The 22,114-nt window shown below is 40.0% G+C and overlaps 1 protein-coding gene across 1 annotated transcript; it reads left to right on the top strand.

Annotated features, from left to right (window-relative positions):
• Positions 1-13,066: 13,066 nt before the first annotated feature.
• On the top strand, positions 13,067-21,611 carry LOC104235282 (receptor-like protein 50). The gene is made up of 2 exons (XM_009789001.2): positions 13,067-13,436; positions 18,844-21,611. Exons 1-2 carry the CDS (start codon positions 13,067-13,069, stop codon positions 21,609-21,611), a joined length of 3,138 nt encoding a protein of 1,045 aa, XP_009787303.2.
• The last annotated feature ends 503 nt before the right edge of the window (positions 21,612-22,114 follow it).

The following is a 22,114-nucleotide window of genomic DNA, read 5'->3' as shown; positions in this document are numbered from 1 at the left end:
CTTAAGCCGTAGGAAAAGATCCGGCCTCAAGTCCTTCAGACTGGCCCAACATCAACTCATAGAGATCACGTCTCGCCCCTCAATCAGGGAATCACAATCCATCAAGGCACATCTGATACTGAGCGCTCATGCGCGCATGAGAACGCGTAGAAGGAATTTCAAGAGTTACTTTTCAAGCTGAATCAAGAACGCACGATAAGAATTCAAGAATGTGAAGTTTTCCTAAAGGTTCTGCAGCCTCTCGAGGATAAATACAAACATCTCCGTACCGATCCACGAGACTCTACTAAACCTGCTCATGACTCGTGAGACCTATGTAACCTAGGCTCTGATACCAACTTGTCACGACCCAATTCCCGAACCTGGTCGTGATGGCGCCTCTCATGAAGATAAGGCCAGCCATTCAACCCAATTCATCCTTTTAAGATAGTTAATTAACACAATTATAGTATAAACATGGTTTAATAATATCCAATAGCGGAAAGTATAGATAAAAATACGGAAATCCAACCCAACTCAGCCCTAACCGGGGTGTCACAAGTCATGAGCTACTATAGCGTTTACTGAAATTCTACAAAGTATGGAATTAGGAACGACATCTGAAGATATCATAAATACAGAAGATAAGAGAGAAAACGAGTCTGCGAACGCCATGCAGCTACATCGATAACTCCAATGAAAACTGAACAGTAGAAAACTCGCTCTATGCCTCATGAATACCTGTACCTGCAAACATGGTGCAGGGAGTAATGTGAGTACTCCGACCCAGTGAATAATAAATATAAATAATAATTGAAGGTAAGAAAACACGTTAAGGCACACAACACTCTATACAGAAGTAGTGAAATCATTTAAAATAATAATTCAGTGAAACATCATGTGAAATTTCTTTTAAACCAGTAAAAAAGAAGATAATTTGGCAGTAAAATGACGAGTAGAAATATGCCTCTCGGGCTCAATATCAAAACAACAAGTAAAAATCTGCCCCTCGGGCTCAATATCAAAATAATAAGTAGAAATCTGCCCCTCGAGCTCAGTATTAAAATAATAAGTAGAAATCAGCCCCTCGGGCTCAGTATCTCAGAACAGTATCAGCCCCTCAGGCTCAGTATCTCAGAACAGTATCAGTCTCGCAGGCTCAGAACAATATGAAGCAGCCAGTCAAAGAAATAAGAGCACATAATTATCATGGCGGATAATGCAGATGAGGAATAAATGCATGAGTGCAATGCAATACATATGATGGTACCCTCTAGTACCCACTGCGACATGCAGCCCGAGCCATCCATATTTATTTATCGTCGACGACGCTCACTGGGGGTGTGTACAGACTCCGGAGGGGCTCCTATAGCCCAAGCGCAATAACAAGCCATCTCGTGGCATCAATCAAGTCCTGGTTAGTCATTGTTACCACTGTTTCAAGTCACATCATACAGTGTCATTGTTACCACTGTTTCAAATCACTGCTACGGCACGCAGCCCGATCCATGCTTAGTCCAGAAATCATAATAAGCCCCTTGGGTATTTGTAAAACAGTAGTTCTCAGCCCAAAATATCATTTAGAAATATCATTTAAGTTTTCAAATCTTAGAAAGATGGCTGAGTTTGCAAAACAATATTTAAAACCTTGGACTAAGATCAAATGATATGCATGTATGCGAAAACAGTGATGTCAATCCCTGAAGGATTCAAATAATTGGCAAGAAGCCCAAATGTAACAATTAAATCCAAGTAAGGATGATTTTCAATTTAGTTCAAGTAGAAAACACGGTAAAAACATCTCTCGGGACGGACTAAGTCACAATCCCCAATGGTGCTCTACCTCATGCCCGTTATCCGGCATGCAAGTCACCTCAATATAGTGTTACGATGTGAAATTCCGGGGTTTCAAACCCTCAAGACATTATTTACATCAATTACTCACTTTAAACCGGCTACTTCTTTAGCTCGCGACGCCTTTGCCTCTCGAATTGGCCTCCACGTGCGTCGAATCTGCCCAAAATCACAACGAATATGTCGCATTATGCTAAAGGGACAATACCTAATCGAAAGCAATCGAAAAATATCAAAATTCACGAATTTGACAAAATCCGAGCCCCGGGCTCATGTCTCAAAACTCAGAAATTTTTATACCAAAATGTTCTTCGTCCTCTTACGACTCCGTACATATAAAGAACATAAAAATTGGAGCTCGTTTGACCCTTCAAATCGACCCTAGAAAATCTCAAAAGCACAATCTTAGACATTTTCTTCAACTTAAGGTTGCCGTAATGAAAAGTTTCTTTCCAATTTGACTCCGAATTTCCCGAAATTCAAATTTGACCATACGTATAAGTCAATATACCTGAAATGAAGCTGTTCATGACTTCCAACTGCTGAACAACGTGCTAGAGCTAAAAACGACCGGTCGGGTCATTACATGGTGCCTTCTCCATCTCCTGCTCCTACTCTGGCTGAGTCTGAGCTGCTAGAGGCTGCTAGAGGCTGCTCATGCAACAGTAGGTCCAATGGTAGATGGTCAACAACCTTAATCTTCTCCACTTCTACTCTCAACTCCTTCACAGAATCTTTTGATGCTCGAGTCTTTCTCAACTTCTTTGTTTCCTTTGTAAGCTCCTTCAATGCTTTCCCATGAGTACTTACAACCTTCAATATCAACTGCTGGTTTTCCAGGAGCTTCTTCTGGTTGTCCAAAAGCTCCTTGAGAGTCTCCTCCGCTGAGGCTGGAACTTGTGGTTGCGGGGGTACGGATTGGGCTGCCACCGAGCTAGAAACCACAGACAACTTAGAAGTAGCTGTCTGTATCCAGTTGTTTATACTGGCAAGGGTTTGGCTCAAATGGTGGGTAGTCAAAAGGTAGGTTGTAGATGAGGGTCCTGGGGCAATGTCTGGTGTAGCTGAGGGAGGCTGAGAAGAAGCGACTACTACTACTGGCTCTTCATACTGGCCAGTAGAAGTAGTGGCTTTGCCTTTAGGATCTTTGTATTTGGGGTTGTCATTACCTTTGAGGCTGTATAAGGAGAAAGGCATCTTTGGTTTCACCTTCACATCAAACTTCCTTTTCTCCATATTCTGGTCCTCAAAGTACATTGTCAGGAAATTTGGGAAGGGATAGGATCTATCACCTTCATTTACCACCCTTGTGATCACCCTAGACATAACATTCCCGATGTTGATCGGGTACCCCACCATGATAGAAGCCACCAATATTGCCCGGGAGATAGGTAGAGAGTTCTCATGAGTAATGGGGTCCAGCCTATTGCATACGAAAGTCTCCCACCCCTTTGTCTCGAAGTTTAAAGTTCTCCTCAAAATTGGGATTCCTGATGTCAACCATGTTGGGGTGGTACCCGGGAGTGCCAGGTATTCTGCCAATCACGGATGGGCTGCCTCATTCGATGCTACCTTTTCTAAGTACAATGATTCATCTTCCTCCGTAAGGCCGTCATTGATTGTCTTTTTATCAAACTTCACTGTCAAATTCCGCACCTTAGTCACTTTAGTGCCCTTTTTGATGTGGGCAGCATTAGCGTAGAACTCCCTTAGTAAGTGTTCATTTGCCTCTGACTGTACTTGTAAAAAATTCTCAGCCCGATCTCTCTCTGAATTGCCTCTTCACATTAGGGTTGTGAGGCAGAAGGTCCCTCTCAATGAATTTCCGCACAAGTATCAATTTCCTCTCGATCCACCACTCTCGGAACTTGTGGTATGCTATCTCACTAACAAATATATCCTGCCAAGCCTCCGAGTTTCTAGTTCTCTCCACTCCCCCAGTTTGGGGTTCTCCCCCTTCTTCTTCAGCAATGGGATCCTCCCCGGGTGTTGAAGTTGATGTTGCACTATCACTGCTCTCTGCTGAGCCCTCAGACGACTTAGAATAAATTTGAACTGAAGCTTGAGCAGTAGGAGAGCCCGGAGGTGTAGGAACATCTCTCAATCTATGCCTCATCGGCCAGTCAGGAACATACTCTGGCGCAGAATCAGACTCAGATGCCTCCCGGGAGGGCAAATACTCACTTCCATCTGAATTGGAAACAACTCTATCTTCAGCCTTTATTTACTTTCTGGTGTCCCCAATTGCCTTCCGGACTTGGAGGGGGGGTCAATTTGATCATACCACGTCCCCTACCCCGGGAGGACTCTCCTTTGCCTTTTTGTTTTTCACCTCCGCCTCGTGATTTAATCATTGTCTGCAAAGAGAATTCATTTAACGTTTGTTAGCATCACAGTGCCAGGAGAAATAATGAAGAATATAATTGTAAACAGCTAATTGCGGACCACATAAAAAGCAGTGCGGCCATAAAGGAACCAGCACGGACCGCACAAAATGGCACCGCGGTCCGCATTGAAGTGGGGTTCAGAATACCCACTCTCTGATTCAGGGCACCGCAGACCGCAAGAAATGATGTGGGGATGCAGTAAGGCACCGCGGACCGCGAAAAATCGACTGTGGCCGCGGTCCTCAAAAACAACCCCTCTGAAGTTTTCCACCGTGGACCACGAAAAAACCATTGCGGCCGCGGAGAGGCACCGCGGTCGCGGTAAGCACAACTCAGCAACACCAACCTAGGGTTTCAATATTTTTCTCATTTTTAACCTAAATTCACATATTATCAACCCCCTAGGTAGTTAATCATATTTTTAACTAATTAACCCTAATCTAAACAATATTATGTAACCCTACGCTAAAAATTTAAAGAAAAGGGAAGAAAAAGAAGTACAAACTAATAAATTAAAATAGAATAAAACAAAATTAACGACTAGGGAAAAATTTGAAGTACCAGGAATGAGATGCAACACAGATGATCGAGAAACAATGTTTGAATTTATGCACTTAGGGTAGGGATGGACAACACTTTTTTTCTATTTAGAGAGCAAATGAGCGAAAAGTGTAAATGAGGGCTTGAGGTCCTATTTATAGAAAAAAGACCTGGGACCCATGATACCTACCCACCACGGACTGCACAAAATGCACCGCGGTACTTAAACACATGAAGAACTGGGGAGGACGTCACTGCGGACCGCACAAAATGCTCCGCGGCCACGGTAGGACTGCGGACCGCATAAAATGCATTGCGGCCGCGGTGACAACTTAAGAGAACCCCCAATTTTTACCATTCAACACTTCGGACCACAATGAAATTTTGCCCCACAATAAGGCCATTGCGGCTGCGAAAAATGCATTGCAGCAGCGGTCCAAACTTCAGAGAGTGCAACAATTTTCCCATTTGGTCCTGCACTGCATCAAAACAACCCTACACACATCTCACAACTAGTTAGTCCAAAAGCAAATCCTACACTAAAATAAAAATCAAAGAAAAACAAAAAGAAAGACATATGGGTTGCCTCCTAAGAAGTGCCTGATTTAACATCGCGACACGATGCAGGTTACCATCAAATCACTTTAGATGGATCAGTGCCACCACGTGGCTGTCATCAATCTTGCCAAGGTAGTGCTTGACTATGTGCCCATTAACTCTGAAAACCTCCGCATTTTTGTTTTTCAAGTCAAGTGCACCAAATAGAGTCGCAAGCACCACTTCAAAAGGTCCATTCCATTTTGACTTAAGTTTTCTCGGAAACAGACGTAACCGAGAATTGAACAAGAGAACCAAATCACCCACTTTGAACTCCTTGCCACGAGCATACTTGTCATGAAGGTACTTCATCTTGTCCTTATACAAGGACGAACTGGAGTAGACATGAAATCGGAATTCACCAAGTTCATTAAGCTGCTCCACATGAAGATTTACTGCCACATCCCATTCAGGATTCAGCTTCCTCAAAGCCCACATGGTCTTGTGCTCTAATTCAACTGGTAGATGGCAAGCTTTCCAAAACAACAACCGGTACAGAGACATACCAATCGGAGTCTTGTAAGCAGTCCTATAAGCCCATAGAGCATTATCCAATTTCTTTGACCAATAGGTCCTATTTGCATTGACCGTCTTTGACAATATACTCTTGATTTCCCTGTTTGAGACTTCAACTTGGCCACTCACCTGAGGATGATAAGGGGTAGAAACTTTGTGATTGACACCATACTTTGCAAGCAAAGTGTCAAAAGCTCTATTGCAAAAATGAGACCCCCATCACTTATGATTGCTCGAGGAGTGCCAAACCTAGTAAAAATGCTCTTCTTGAGAAACGCAACAGCACTACGGGTCTCATTATTGGGTAAAGCCACGGCTTCAACCCACTTTGAAACATAGTCAACTGCCACTAGAATGTATGTTTTACCACACGAACTAACAAATGGGCCCATGAAATCAATGCCCCACACATCAAAAATATCAAATTCGAGAATAGTATTGAGAGGCATCTCATCGTTCTTCAAAATTCCACCCGCTCTTTGACATTCGTCGCATCTCTTCACAAGTTCACTTGCATCTTTGTACAAAGTTGGCCAGTAAAACCCACAACTAAGAACCTTTGAAGTTGTCCTCGCCCTGCCATGATGACCACCATAGGGAGAGGAATGACAAGCCTCTAAGATACTTAATTGCTCCTCCTCCAGGACACACCTCCAGATCACACTGTCAGTGTAGATCTTAAACAAGTACGGATCATCCCAATAGAAGTCCAAACTATCCCGTTTAAGCTCTTTTGGTTAGAAGAGAGCTCACACGGGATTATACCAGTCACAAGAAAATTAGCAACGTCCGCAAACCATGGCATACCATTCACCGACACAGAAAGGAGTTGCTCATCGGGAAATGAATCATTGATCTCTAGTCCATCACGAGGCCTCCCCTCTTCCTCCATGTGGGACAAGTGGTCCGCCACTTGGTTTTCACAACCCTTCCGCTCCACAATCTCCAAATCAAACTCTTGAAGTAACAAGACCCATCGCATCAGCCTAGCTTTGGAATCCTTCTTCTTTATCAAGTACCGGAGTGCGACATGATCGGTATGAACTATGACCTTAGCACCTATGAGATACGACCGAAATTTCTCCATTGTAAACACAATAGCCAAAAGCTCTTTTTCAGTTACCGTGTAGTTCACTTGAGCATCATTCAATGTCTTGCTCGCGTAGTATACCTTTATTCACTCTTTGATCCAAGACCGCCCCAACCGCAACATCACTCGCGTCACATATAAGCTCAAAAGGGAAGCTCCAATTGGGTGCGGTAATAATAGGAGTTGTGGTCAACTTGTGCTTGAGAAGTTCGAAGGCTTGCATACATCCCTCATTGAACATGAACTTGGCATCTTTTTCCAATAACGCACAAGGGACTCACTACCTTCGAAAAGTCCCTGATAAATCTTCAGTAGAACCCCGCATGCCCAAGAAAACTTCTAATTCCCTTGACTGAAGTAGGGGGAGGGAGCCTTAAAATCACTTTAATTTTAGCTTTGTCCGCCTCTAAACCGTGCTTTGAAATTTTATGGCCAAGGACTATGCTCTCCTCAACCATGAAGTGGCATTTCTCCCAATTAAGCACAAGGTTCGTTTCTTCACAACGGGCTAACACACTATCAAGATTTTTCAAACATTCATCAAATGAGTCACCCACAACACTGAAGTCGTCCATAAACACCTCCAAAATGTCCTCCACCATGTCAGTAAATATGGCCATCATACACCACTGGAATGTAGCCGCTGCATTACAGAACCCAAATGGTATTCTAGAAAAGGCAAATGTACCATACGGACAAGTGAAAGTGATATTTTCCTGATCTCCCGGAGCAATCAAAATTTGGTTATACCCAGAATACCCATCCAAGAAACAGTATAAGGCACGCCCAGCAAGTCTGTCTAGCATTTGATCAAGAAAAGGCAATAGAAAGTGATCCTTGCGGGTCACTTTATTCAACTTGCGGTAATCCATGCACACCCTCTATCCGGTGACAGTCCTAGTAGGAATCAACTCATTTTGCGTATTGGCAACCACAGTCATACCACCCTTCTTCGGTACACATTGCACCGGCGAAGTCCAAGAGCTATCAGAGATGGGGTACACAACCCTGACATCCAACCACTTGATCACCTCCTTTTTCACAACTTCTTGCATTGCCTCGTTCAACCTCCTTTGATGTTCCAAGGAGGGCTTTGCATCATCTTCAATAATAATCTTGTGCATACAAAAGGCGGGGCTTATCCCCCGAATATCAAATAAAGTCCATCCAATTGCCTTCTTCCATTTTTGGAGCACTGCCAATATGGCATCTACCTGCATGTTAGTAAAACAAGAGGAAAGAATAACTGGCAAAGTCGAACTAGGGCCTAAGAATTCATACCTGAGGAGTGGAGGCAACGACTTCAAGTCCAACACAGGAGGTTCTTCAATTGAGGGATTTGTTGGTAGAGTCTTCCTCTTCTCAAGATCCAAAGAGAGTTTCCGAGGCTCATAGGAGTAAGAGCTCATTCCATGTAAAGCATTGACATACTCCACCCAGCCTTCATCCTCAATTACATCAAGATTCAACAATACCGCCTCTAGAGGGTCCTCCACATTGATCATTACACTAGTTTCATCAACTATCATTGCCGTGACAAGATCCACAAAAGAGCATACTTCAGAATTGTTGGGCTGCTTCATTTACCTGCACACATGAAAGATCACTTTCTCATCACCCACCCGGAAGGTAAGTTCCACTACTTCCACATCAACTAAGGCCTTTCCATTTGCAAGGAAAGGTCTTCCCAATATGATCGGAACCTTACAATCTACCTCACAATCCAAGATTACAAAATCAGCTGGCAAAATAAACTTGTCCACCCGAACAAGGACATCATCTATAATACCAAGCGGCCTTTTCATAGTTCTATCCGCCATTTGCAACCTCATTGAAGTAGCCCTAGGTTGCCCAATACCCAAAGTTGAAAATGGAGTAAGACATCAAGTTGATACTTGCCCCTAAATCACATAGAGTTTTTGCAAAGTTTCCACTCCCAATAGTGCAAGGAATGGTGAAAACACCTGGATTTTCTAGCTTCGGAGCCATCGAGTGCACTATTGCACTAACTTGGTGGGTCATCTTAAAGGTCTCACAATCCATGGATCTTTTCTTTGTCACCAAGTCTTTCATGAACTTGGCGTACCCCAACATTTGTTCTAGAGCCTCCACCAAAGGCACATTAATTGATAAGCTCTTCATCATGTCAATAAATTTCTTAAACTGGTTCTCATTTTTCTGCTTCGCAAGCCTTTAAGGATAAGGTGGAAGTGGCCTTGGCTTTATTCACAACCGTTTCTGGCATGTCTATTACATGTTCCCTAGACGGGTTCACGTCATTCTGAGTTTCCACCTCGACATCTTGGATATCAATCCTCATTTCTTCATTCACGTTCTCATCAATCACATTCTTAACTATCAAAGGGATCTCATCCTCTTGCAACTCAACTTCATCACTCTAAATTTCTTTTTGTTTGGAGACATTCACATCACTGCCTCATCCACTTCTTGTAGTTACTACCATTACATGCCTGGAATTATTCCCACCCTTCGGGTTAACTACTATATCACTAGTAGAGCCCCCTTAGGGCGAGTATTCAAGGATTGTGAGATTTGGCCTAATTGAACCTCCAAGTTTCTGATTGAAGTATTATGGGATGCCAACTGGGCATCAGAGTCAGCATTCTTTTTCATCATCTGTTCAAAAATCATTTCGATTCTCCCCATTTCATTGTTGGAAGAACTAGGACTTGGGGTGGATTGTTCAGTTGTTGATACATTAGGGCCTTTGAACGCCTTTCCCCTGATTTCCTTGGTTGCTATTGTTCCAACCACCCTGATTGTTGTTTCCACCCCAGTTGTTGTTGCCACTCCAGTTACCCTGATTGTTCTGATTATTGTTCTGGTTGCCCCAATTTGAATTTTAGTTGTTATTCCCCCAATTACTATTCCCTTGTTGTTGTTGATTTTCCCAATTGCCTTGTAGTCTCCATTGTTGTTGGTTGGAAGAATTGCCCCTTTGGCCCTGATAATTGTTCACATATTGTACTTCTTCATTCTGCTCATCATACCCATCATCTTGGAACCCACCACTATCTTAGTCATATTGGTCCGAACTCCCTTGGTTTTGTTGACCCCTTTATCTTCTTTTGTTCACTAACATGTTGACACCCTCCATAGCATTTACTTATCGCGGAGTTTGAACCTGCTGTAATTGTGCCTTTGCTAGCTGGTTCATTGTGGTTGTCAGTTCTGCTATTGCCTGCACATGATCATGGAGCTCTTTATGCAAGTGAATGACCGTGGGGTCACCCTGTGGCACATTGGCTCTACTTTGCCAAACGGAGGACGTGTCAGCCATCTTATCCAATATTGCATTAGCCTTGTCATACTGTGTGTTTATGAAATTGCCCCCAGCAAGTTGGTTCACTATGCACTGATTTGTTGTGTTAATGCCTTGATAGAATGTCTGTTGTATCAATGCCTCAGTTATATCATTATTTGGGCATTCCTTTACCATGGTCTGGTATCTCTCCCATATCTTATGCAGTGGTTCTTGGGCTTCTGCTTGAAAGCTAAGATTTCATCCCTCAAGGTTGCCATGTGGCCCAGCAAGAAAAACTTTGCAATGAATTTATCCGCCAGTTTATCCCAAGTAGTGATGGAATGGCTGGGAAGCCTTTCAAGCCAATCCAAGGCCTTCCCTCTAAGTGAAAAAGGGAATAATCTCAACCGAAGTGCATCCTCTAATACATTTGTTTGCTTGCTCCCTCAACAGGTATCCACAAAACCCTTAAGATGTTTGTAAGTATTCTGATGGGGAGCACCTGTGAAATACCCTCGCTGCTTCAACAAAGTCAGCATCACATTTGTAATTTGGAAATTGCTCGCCCGGATTCGGGGTGGGAAAATTACACTAGCATATCCTTAGTTTGGAAGCACCCGAGGAGGTTCTGGAACATTATCATTGGCCTGGCGGCCTCTCCTTTGAGCTTGAGGCACTATAGGTACCTCATCATCAATATTGTCATCTACCTCCTCCCCGGTGGAAGGTCTCCAAGAGGTGCGTTGTTGTTGTTTGCCGCCATTTTGTACCTGAGTTGGCGACACACACAAATTAGTAACATAGAAGGAAAGAAAAACAATACATAAAACTATTTAGATAGATAGCAAAACCGTTAGCTCCATGGCAACGACGCCAAAAAGTGATCAGGTCCAACCCTACACCACTACAAAGTGGCAAGAGCGGTCGATGTAGCTTTTACCCGAGAAGGTCGGGATCGAATCCACATGGAGCTAGAATTTTTTGGATTTGGATTCCTATCTAAACTACCAGTGCGTAGTGCTCTTAGTTACACTTTCAATCATATTTGTTTGTTTGTTACTTCTAATTTTATGCTAATGAGATGCGAAACTAAACTAAGTATGAATGCTTGTAAGGTTTTCTAAATCGTTAAAGAGGCACTAGGGAAGTGGCTTTCTCCTAGGTGAATACTTGACGGGATCTAAAGCCTAAGGCAAAGTTGTTATGTTGAGGGTTGTGATATAGCTAATGCACGAAACTACTCACTCTATACCTCTCGGTAGCTTGAGTAACTTTTCCGTAATTGACTTTCTTAAGACCAATTGGGTGTCAAAATTGTGCAAGAAATATAGGCTCAAGTCGAGTATTACTATCTCTAGGTTTAACTCTTTAATTGGGACTATTAATTCCTTGAATATACCCCGATTCCTTGTTGGACTGATTTTCCTAGACTCAAGCTCTCTTTCTCAAGAAGAGCCCAAGTCAAAAAGGCACAAATTAGTGTTTGCAACCACTAATTCAACATGGAAAATACAAAGCAGTCCAAATATCAACTACCCATAAATATCTAAGCCTTAAAATAAAAGATCCATCAAATACTCACACTAGGGTTGAGCCACAACCCTAGCTAATGGGTCTAGCTACTCATAATAGTGGAAGAAATCAGATAATTAGATGAAGAATAACCCATATAATATGATTACAAACTAATAATTGAAGATTTAGTGTTAAACTAGCTACAAATTACTCAAAATAGACTAAGACCGTCATTCACATGCTCTGCTAAGATAAAGATACCCTAAAATTTTGAAAAAGAAGTATTTATACAAGGACGAATTTTCTAGACAAAAATACCCCTGACGGAGGTACCGCGGACCGCAGAAATTGCACTGCTGCCACGGTGAGGATTTTTGGCTTCATTTATAAGTCTATGAATCTGGCCACCATGGACCGCACAAAATGCACCGCGGTAGCTTCACTGCGGACCGCACAAAATGGACCGTGGACCGTAGTGGCTTCCAACTTCCAAACTCCCAACTCTCTGAATCCCCTCTCCGCGGACCACATAAAATGGATTGTGGCCGCGATAAGGCTACTACGATGGTGAAGAATCTGTCGTGAACCACAGTGCTTGAGTTTCCAAAATTGCATCTCTCTGATCTTTTCCACCGCGGACCGCAACAAATGCACTGCGGTCGCAGTGGGGCTACTGCTGCTGCGGTGTATTTACTGTTGTAGCAGTACTTTGACTTGTTCTTGGTACTTGAGCAGGTTTCACTCCTTTTTGAGCTGGTTTTGACTTCCTTGTCACTTTTTGACCAAACACTGCAAACAAGCACAACATGTAAGCTTTCGGGATTACTTAAATACATTTTTAGTCCAAAACTCAAGCAAAAAGGAGTATATAATATACTAGAATCCCTAGTTATCAGTATCAGAGCCTGTGTGAGATTCTGTCAGAGCCGGTAGGAGATCCAAAAAAAATATGGATACTTTGTTACCTAATTGTCCCCTTTTTGTGTTTGATGGCAAAAGTAATCTTGAAACTTGATATTCATAGATGAAGATTTTTTTAAGGATATTGGATTATGATCCACCATTGATGAAGGTTTTGAGGAGCCCCTAGAAGGCACAACGTTGACGGGTGATGCAGCTACACAATTGGAGAAGAAAAGACATTTAGATTATAAGGCACGCTACTATCTCGCCATCAAGGTCGAATTGCATGTATCTAAAAAATATTTACATGCAAAATCATCAAAGGAGGCTTGAACAATATTGTTGAAGTCATATCGAAGAGCTCCTGACATAAAGAAGGAGAAACTACAAGAATTTAGGAGTCAACTTGAGTTGGCTTACATGAGACCAACAGAGTGTGTGAAAGAATATTTTACAAGAATTGAAGAAATTGTCAATGGTCTAAGGACCAATGGAGAAGTATTGGAAGAAATTAAAATTGTTAAAAAAATATTGCACTCTCTAAGTTTAAAGTTTAGCAATAAGAAAATTATTATTAAGGCTATCAAAGATCTTAGCACTCTCAAACTTGATGATTTAGAAGATGAATTGGTGACATATGAGAGATCATTGAAGCAACAGAGAGATGATACAACGGAGGATGCATCGCAAGAAAATGATGATCAACCAAAAGAAAAAGAAGACACATCAAAATCGGCAGAGATAAATCAAGAAGGGCAAAATTCAGAAACATGGGAGAAAAGAAAAGAAGGTACATGTATTATTGTTGTGATAGAGAATATATTGAATGCGAAGGGAAGTCAAATAATATTAAAATTGATCTGCCAAAAATTTCTCCGATTGATAAAAAGGAAGATTTGGTTGAAAGGGATGTCCGTCCAAAATAGATTGGTGTTTTACAAGAAAAGTTATTTGATAGTATTGAAGATGAACCTAGTAATAAAAAAAGCAAGATAGTTGATCAAGAGAAAGTTTCTAAAAATTTACCCAAGATTGAGGTAGAAATAGCTTGGGATCTAGAACCAGAACAACACATGATTATAGATATTGAATATTTAATCAATTTCGTGCCATTGTTCGAGATTGTATGTTTTAAGGAGCAAGAGAAAAGATTTATTGGTAACATTCCTCTACACTTTATAGAATGAAAAATTGGAGTTGAATGGTTGAATAAGTCCAACTACAAGGCAACCAGAGAAGTAGATGATTTCAAAGTAAAAAAAAAAGTATATTGATGATACTTTGAAGGAATTTACCATGGTTAAAGCCAAATCAAGTATGACCAATATTGAAGAAAAATTGAAGTTAACTAAAGATGGTACTCATGACTTTGTTGATGCAACATATTTTAGGAAATTGGTGGAAAACCTAAGGTATTTGACTTCTACAAGATTTGTGTTACTCGTTATATGCTCAAGTTTGAAGATCTTGGTTTAAGGGAGGCTGTTGGAAATTAAACCAAGATTAATTAATATTTCTATGTCGTATAAGATTTGGTATTTTCTAGTTTATTTAATTTATGTCTAATTAAGATTCACAACCAAAATCATGTAAGAATAGGTTTTCTAGATTCTAGTTAATTTTGATTTTGTAGTATTATAAATAGGGGTGCTACTACATATTTTTCTATTGTGGAGATGTAGTTACGATGTAGAGAGATTCAAGAGTTTATGAGTTGTGAAAAAACCTCCTACCAAGTTGTCATGACTCAAAAATCACTGGTCGTGATGGCACCTAACTCAACCCGCTAGGTAAGCCAACTAATAGACAATATAACTCAACAGAGATTATAAGAAAATAAAGAATAGATAACTAAATATTTACAATTTACCTAATACATGGTAGTACGACTCATGAGCTTCTAAGACTTGGAATTTTCAAAACTGGTACGAATAAATATATGTTCTGTTTGAATGATACATAAATAGAATAGTAAAATCTAAATTGCCAAGGACAAGAGACAGCTATACCCGAAATGCGCGAACATCTTCTGAATCAGCACCCGACATCACCAGCAACTCCGTTTCAGAAATCTGTACACATCGTACAGAAGTGTAGTATCAGTACAACCGACCCCATATACCGGTAAGTATTTTGTCTAAACTCGTCGAAGTAGTGACAAGGCTTTTAGTTAAAAGATGCTTATTGTTATAACTTGTACATTAGATTAACAGTAAAAGCAGTTCAAGCATAACAGATAAAAGTACCATATATAACTCGCGAGACAGTCAACAATTACTAAAAGGAATCACAATAGAAGATTTACAGTCTTTCCTGGTATGAGAAGTATATCCAAGATATCAAGTAAAACGGCACAGTAACACCCTTTGTGCTTCTATCTTTGCCTCACCATATATAAAATAATTTTTGTGACAAATCAATTAGCACAGCAACACCCTTCGTGTGTTCAACTCATCCTCCCAAATGTACGAGTAACAAAACCAACCAGATGACAGAAATATCGATAACAGGAATTACAAAGTAGGAAATACGCAAGTAACAACAACAGACAAGGATACGCATGTGGGCACAGTAAAAGACAGAGTGGAAAGCACGTGAATAATAATAACAATTGAAAAACAAAGAATATCAACTTCAATTAACTAGCATATTGGAGGCCTAAGTACATATATAACAAATAAGAAAGAAACACATAATCTTTACAAGTTGACAAATAAGAGCATGAATGGCTAGCATGGTGGAAGGCTTATACTAAAGTGCAACAAAATAGATTCGATATGAGCATAATTATAAAAGCAGGAAATAGACATGGTATTTACAAGTTAAGCGAGTAGAAGGTATGAGCAACACAACAACAATTAAGATAGAGATCAATGATCGGACAATAGCAACATGTCAGATCAGATCAATAATTATAATAATAATAATAGTTCAAGGTAAAGACATTAACGTATACACGGAAGACTAATATCAAATATAATGCATGTACCTCATCCTCGCCTGCACGGAAACACTCATCCTATCATGACCTCACGATAACATACAAGCATAACAATATAAATGAAATGACACAGCATCATCCTTCGTGCTTTTACTCTCAAATGATATGTCACGACATCACCCTTCATGCTTTTACTCTCAAATGATATGGCACGACATCACCTTTCGTGCTTTTACTCTCAATAATGTGGCACGACGTCACCCTTCATGCTTTACACTCTTCCTCACATGATAATGTATATAAAATGGCATGGCATCACCCTTCGTGCTTTACACTCTTCCTCACATGATAATATAGATAAAATGACACGGCATCACCATTCGTGCTTTACACTCTTCCTTACCAAGCATATGAATATCAATAAAATGATAAGGCGGGAAGTATAAATAACATCAAGGAGAGTGTTTTAATGGATATTCCAAACAAATTTCAAATCACAACTTTTCAAGTCAACAATGATTCAACAACCGTTAAGAATCTTATTATTCAAATACTTCCACAAATCTCACAAATGATCCATTACACAAGTATAGAGTCTAGTATTTCAAGAATATCAGCCGTAGTAATGTAATAGTGATTTCGCATAGAGATGACCGGACTAGACATATCAATGTATTCTTAGAATTTTCGTCAAGTTTGATCAAGTTATAATAAGCTAAGTCTTGATTTCTATTATCTAATATTATGTTCTTAGCATTAAGAGTCAAGTAAGACATGAAGCAGGAAGGTCAGGAAGTTCTACAAACACAAATATAACATAATCTACCCCTGAGCATGATTAACCCCGACACATACATAAACGCTCGTCACCTCATATATGTATCACCCCCGCATGAAATAAGAGAAAAAATTTCCTCAACAAAGTTAGGCAAGACACTTACCTCGAACAAGCCAATTACAATATCGATCAAGCCAAGCGATGCTCCAAAAATTCCATCACGCGCGTAGTGACCTCTAAACGGCTAAAAACTAGCCAAAAGCAACTCAAATACATCAAATAAAGCCCTAGGAAACAGTTCCAAAGGATAAAGATCGAATCCTAAATCAAATCCCAATTCATCTGATAAAAATCACCTAAAAATTACCCAATTCCAAGCTCCCCAACTCAAAATATGTTAAATGAATAAAACCCTCATTTTAACACTGTTCTGCCTCGTTTCTTGTGACAAATGATCTCAAAACTCGTTTTTGATGCCTCCAATGGATTCTTTGTGAAATTCTAGTTAAGTTAGGCTATTGAATCACTCCATGTGACCTTATATTGAAGGAGATATGTTGGTTTCAATATTTGGAAATATAGCAGATTTTTAAATACGAAGTCAGTGACAATTTCGTAATTAATCTGAAAAATCTGACAACTCAATTCTTAGTAAAATGACCATAAATTCTTCATACGATGTCCAAATTTGATATTCTTTTTTCTATGACTCTGTAATTACGATACGGATCTAATGCCTCAAAAAACAGAAACTGGAGCTTATTTGCTTAATATAGTACCTTTTATGCTTGAAGAAACAACGTCGAAACAAAAAAAACGAGCGCAACACAACCCAAACCTATCCGAAACTCACTCGAGCCCCTCGGGACCACATCCAAACATACCAACAAATACCATAATATAACATGGACTTACTCGAGGCCTCAAAACACACATAACAACATCAAAACGATGAATCACACCTCAATCCAAAAATCAATGAACTTGAAACTTCAAACTTTCACAACCGATGCCGAAACCTATCAAATCACGTTCGATTACCCTTAAATTTAGCACACAAGTCATATTTGACATTACGGGCCTGCTCCAACTTCCGGAATTGAAATCTGACCTCGATATCAAAAGTCCACTCTTGGTCAAACTTTCCAAAAAAAATTCAACTTTCGCCATTTCGAGCCAAATTCAACTGCGGACCTCCAAATCACAATCCGGACGCGCTTCTAAGTCCAAAATCACCCAACGGTGCTAACAAAACCATCAAAGTTCCAATCTGAGGTCAAATACTAAAAAGTCAAGCTCGGTCAACTCTTTCAAATTTAAAGCTCCCTAGTTGAGAATCATTCTTCCAAATCAGTCCCGCGTAACCTGAAAACCAAAACCGATGATTCACATAAGTCAAATACATTATATGAAGCTACTCACACCCGTAAACTACCGAGCGAAGTACAAATTCTCAAAACGACTAGTCGGGTCGTTACACAAGTTCTCTCCCTAGTTTAATAAATTTCTGTATATAGCTTTTGCCGAATTTTTTGCTTGTGCCTAAATTACTTTTCGGGTTCTTTCAATCCTTCACTATCTAGTATAAATTTTTAGTATATTATTCAAAATACAAATTTAAATCCAAGAAAACAAGTTTAGTTTTATTTAAAAAGAAGGAAAGAATGAAAGAGCAGAATCTCTCGGTCTCAGAATCCTAATTAAGATTGCTTTCTTTAGTAAAGCAAGTGTGAAAAGATGAAGCCGGACAATTTAAAATAACTGTCTGTGGAATCACATGGCAAATAAATAAATTAAACAGTCAAGAAAGAGAGGAGAAAATGAAGCATTCCAACTTTGACTCGTTGACTCAACAGTTAGCATGCCCTGCAAGGAAATTGGCTAAATTCCAGTGAATACACACGGAGGATGTCGGTTTCGATTGTAACACACGTCGTTGAACTTAACTTGCAGGAGGAATAAGAAATAATTAATCACGAAATTAAATTTGAAATGAGTCCATCGTAGGTTTGATTGGAATAAAATTGCGGTATAACTAATCTCGCAATTAGTTATTCTGAAATTATAGTGTTATTTTTATCTCTATAAAGCTGTGATAATTAATCCGAAATAATTAATCTTGGAATAACTTGTTTCCCAACCAAATGACACCTGACTACAACAAAATAAAACATAATATATTGTTGGGACGAAATAAGGTGATGATCCATGAAAGGCATCAGCATTTCACAGATTGCCAAACCCAAAGGATAAGTTTTAAAAAAATGATACTACAAACATCAAGAAAGGCATCACGTTGTTTAATTTACTCGATCCCCCATGCCTCATGCAACTATTTGCTACTCCATATAATACCGTTTCACATCAGCAAAACCTTTCAACTTTCCTTTCTGGTCACAGTCTCAAAATAATAAGTAATGTTTCGCCAGCTTTTCTTCATCCTTCTACTCTCCATCTGCTGTAGAATGAATGATGTAGTTGCGGCTAATTCCAGCATATGTCTTCAGGGTCAGAAGGTGTTGCTGCTGCAGCTCAGAAATAACCTTACTTATAATTCTGAGGCATCCATCAAGCTGGCAACATGGGACGAGAGGATTGATTGCTGTCAATGGCAGGGTATCACCTGCAATGTTGCAGGTCAAGTTATTGGTCTTGACCTTAGCTATGAATCCATCTCGGGCAGTATCAATAATTCTGCATTACCTAATCTTAAGTTTCTTTCAGTTATCGTTCTTGATTGGAATGATTTATCTTCTCCAATTCCAGAATTCTTTGCGGACTTCTCCAATCTAACAGTCTTGAGTCTAAGATCCTGTAATTTGACAGGAGAAGTACCTGAGAAAATATTCCAGGTACCAACTCTGCAGAAAATTGACTTGTCATACAATTATGTGCTTCGGGGTTCTTTACCTGAATTTCCTTCAAATGCATCTTTAGAAAGTCTGGTTCTCAGCTATACAAATTTCTCAGGAAGTTTACCCAAGTCCATTGGGTTGCTTACTAAGCTGATTGATCTTGAACTTTTGGATTGCAATTTTACAGGTCAAATCCCATCTTCTATAGAAAACCTTACCCAGCTTCGTTATCTGGATTTCTCCCAGAATCTCTTCACTGGATCAGTACCATCCTTTAGGCAATCCAAAAATCTTACTATGATAAATTTTCAACGAAATAATTTCTCCGGTGAGATTTCGTCTTCTCACTGGGTTGGCCTTGAGAATCTTATAGTCCTTATTTTGAGCGAAAATTCACTTTCTGGGATAATTCCAGTATCACTGTTTTCCCTACCCTCACTTCAGTTCTTAGATTTGTCCGCCAACAATTTTACTGGCCAAATAACTGAACTACAGAATGTGACTTCTTCTTCACTGATAAAGCTTTATTTGGCTGGCAATAAATTGGAAGGGCCAATACCAGAGTTTTTCTTTGAGCTACACCATCTGCAAGAACTTGCACTTTCTTACAACAAATTCAATGGTACTGTGAAATGGAAAAAGTTCACAAAGCTTAAGAACCTTGTTGCTCTTGTTCTGTCCTACAATAGGTTATCAGTTGACACAAATATAAGTGAATCAGAACTCGCCTTGCTTCCCCATTTGAGTATTTTAAGGTTGGCCTCTTGCAATCTGTACAATATTTCTTTCCTTGAGAAGCAATCTGAGTTGACGTTGTTAGATCTGTCGATCAACCATATCAAAGGTAAAATTCCAAACTGGATATGGGACGGAGGTCTCACTGATCTGAATCTATCTCGTAATCAGTTCACACACCTGCAGGAGCCTTACAGATTTCGCAATATAGATTCCCTTGATCTACATTTGAATCTGCTCACCGGGGAAATTCCATTACCACCACGTGCAGCTTTATATGTAGACTTCTCCAGCAATAAATTTACTACTAGTATACCACCTGATATTGGCAATCACCTCTCAAGTGTCGTGTTCCTCTCAATTGCAAACAACACAATCAATGGAACTATCCCTTCTTCAATATGTAACGCGACCAATCTTGAAGTACTTGATTTGTCCAGCAACAAATTGAGTGGCAGAATACCAGCATGTTTAGCTGAACAAAGCAGCCGTAGTTTGAAAGTGCTGAACCTTGGAAGAAACAATCTCAGGGGTAATTTGCCTGGAAACTTTTCAGAGAAGTGTAGCTTGGAGACCATAGATCTAAGGCAGAATAACTTGGAGGGGAAGATTCCTCGGTCTATATCCAATTGCAGGAAACTGAAGGTGTTAAACTTGGGAAACAACAAGATAACTGATACCTTACCCTGCTGGTTGAAGAGCTTGTCAAATCTCCATGTACTTGTGCTACGGTTCAATAATTTCCATGGCAACATTGATTGCTCTGGGGTCAATTACACCTGGCCTGCTCTCCAAATAATTGATCTAGCTTCCAATAATTTCAGTGGCATTCTGCCAAGAAATATATTCATGGATCTGGAAGCTATGAAGGTTAACTCAGTGGAACCACATCCTCGCCTTTATCATCTGCATTTTCAGTCTGAATCAGCGTCAATAGCTTACTACCAGGACTCAGTCATTCTTTCTCTTAAAGGACGAGAAGTCACCATAGGGAAAATTCTCATAATCTTCAACTCCATTGACTTGTCGAATAACAGTTTTATTGAAGGCATACCTGAGACAGTCGGAGAACTCAAATCTCTTCGTCTTCTCAACTTGTCTCACAATGCTCTCACTGGCCAAATCCCGGCGGCAGTTGGAAATTTGAAGCAACTGGAATCATTAGACCTCTCATTCAACAAGTTAGAGGGGCGTATCCCTGAAAAGCTTTCAGATCTCACATTTCTTTGGTTGTTAAATTTATCATACAATGAACTGGTTGGAATGATCCCACAAGGCAACCAATTGCAAACGTTTTCAGAAAGTTCATTCGTGGGAAACAAGGGACTGTGTGGCTTTCCACTCCACAAAACGTGCAATAGTGACATAGAAGAAGCAGCTCTGCAGCCAGAATCTGAAGACGTAGAGGGGCAGTTCTTTAGCAGGACAGAGATGTATGTAAGCGTAGCATTAGGATTCGCTGCTGGTTTGGCAATCATATTTCTACCCCTCTTGGTTTCCAGAAGATGGAGAGAATGTTACAACAAGCTGATTGATGGACTAATTTTCTGGGTGTTTAGCAAGGTTGGTGTAAAGAAACGACAACGTAATACTAGCATCAGTGAAATATACTGGAAAAAGAAAGCAAGGAAATCCCACTGCCAAGTTCCAAGATGATTAAAGCCAGACCATATGTCACAGGTTCGAGCTGAAAACAGTGTCTCCTAGAAATATCGGGTAAGTTTGCGTACAATACACCCTTGTGGTCTAGCCCTTCCCCGGACCTGCATAACGGTAGCTTAGTGCACTGCACTTCTTTTTTTCATACGTCATTTCCAAAAATCGGCTCTCATATTTGGTTTACAGAATGAGGATTGAGTTGTGATGGGAATTTTTGAACCTTTTCATATTACAAATTTTATGATTTTTCAATATTATTGGTTATACAGTAAATTTTTGTTCAACTCTTGAAGCCAATTATCCCATTAATGGTTTACTTAGTATTCACTAACAGACCTACTTATTAGTCATTACTCCTTGTTTTCATCCACTACATACGTACCTTTTTCAAACTCATAGGTCTACAGCCTACTAAATCATGAGCTACTCTATGATGCTAATATTCTTATGCTCATATAATCTTTACTTATTTTTGTAGTTATATAGAAATTATATAATAG

This window comes from Nicotiana sylvestris, chromosome 1 (genome assembly GCF_000393655.2).
Source record: "Nicotiana sylvestris chromosome 1, ASM39365v2, whole genome shotgun sequence".
Taxonomy (NCBI): Eukaryota; Viridiplantae; Streptophyta; class Magnoliopsida; order Solanales; family Solanaceae; genus Nicotiana; species Nicotiana sylvestris.
This window is presented reverse-complemented; position numbering and strand designations above follow the sequence as displayed.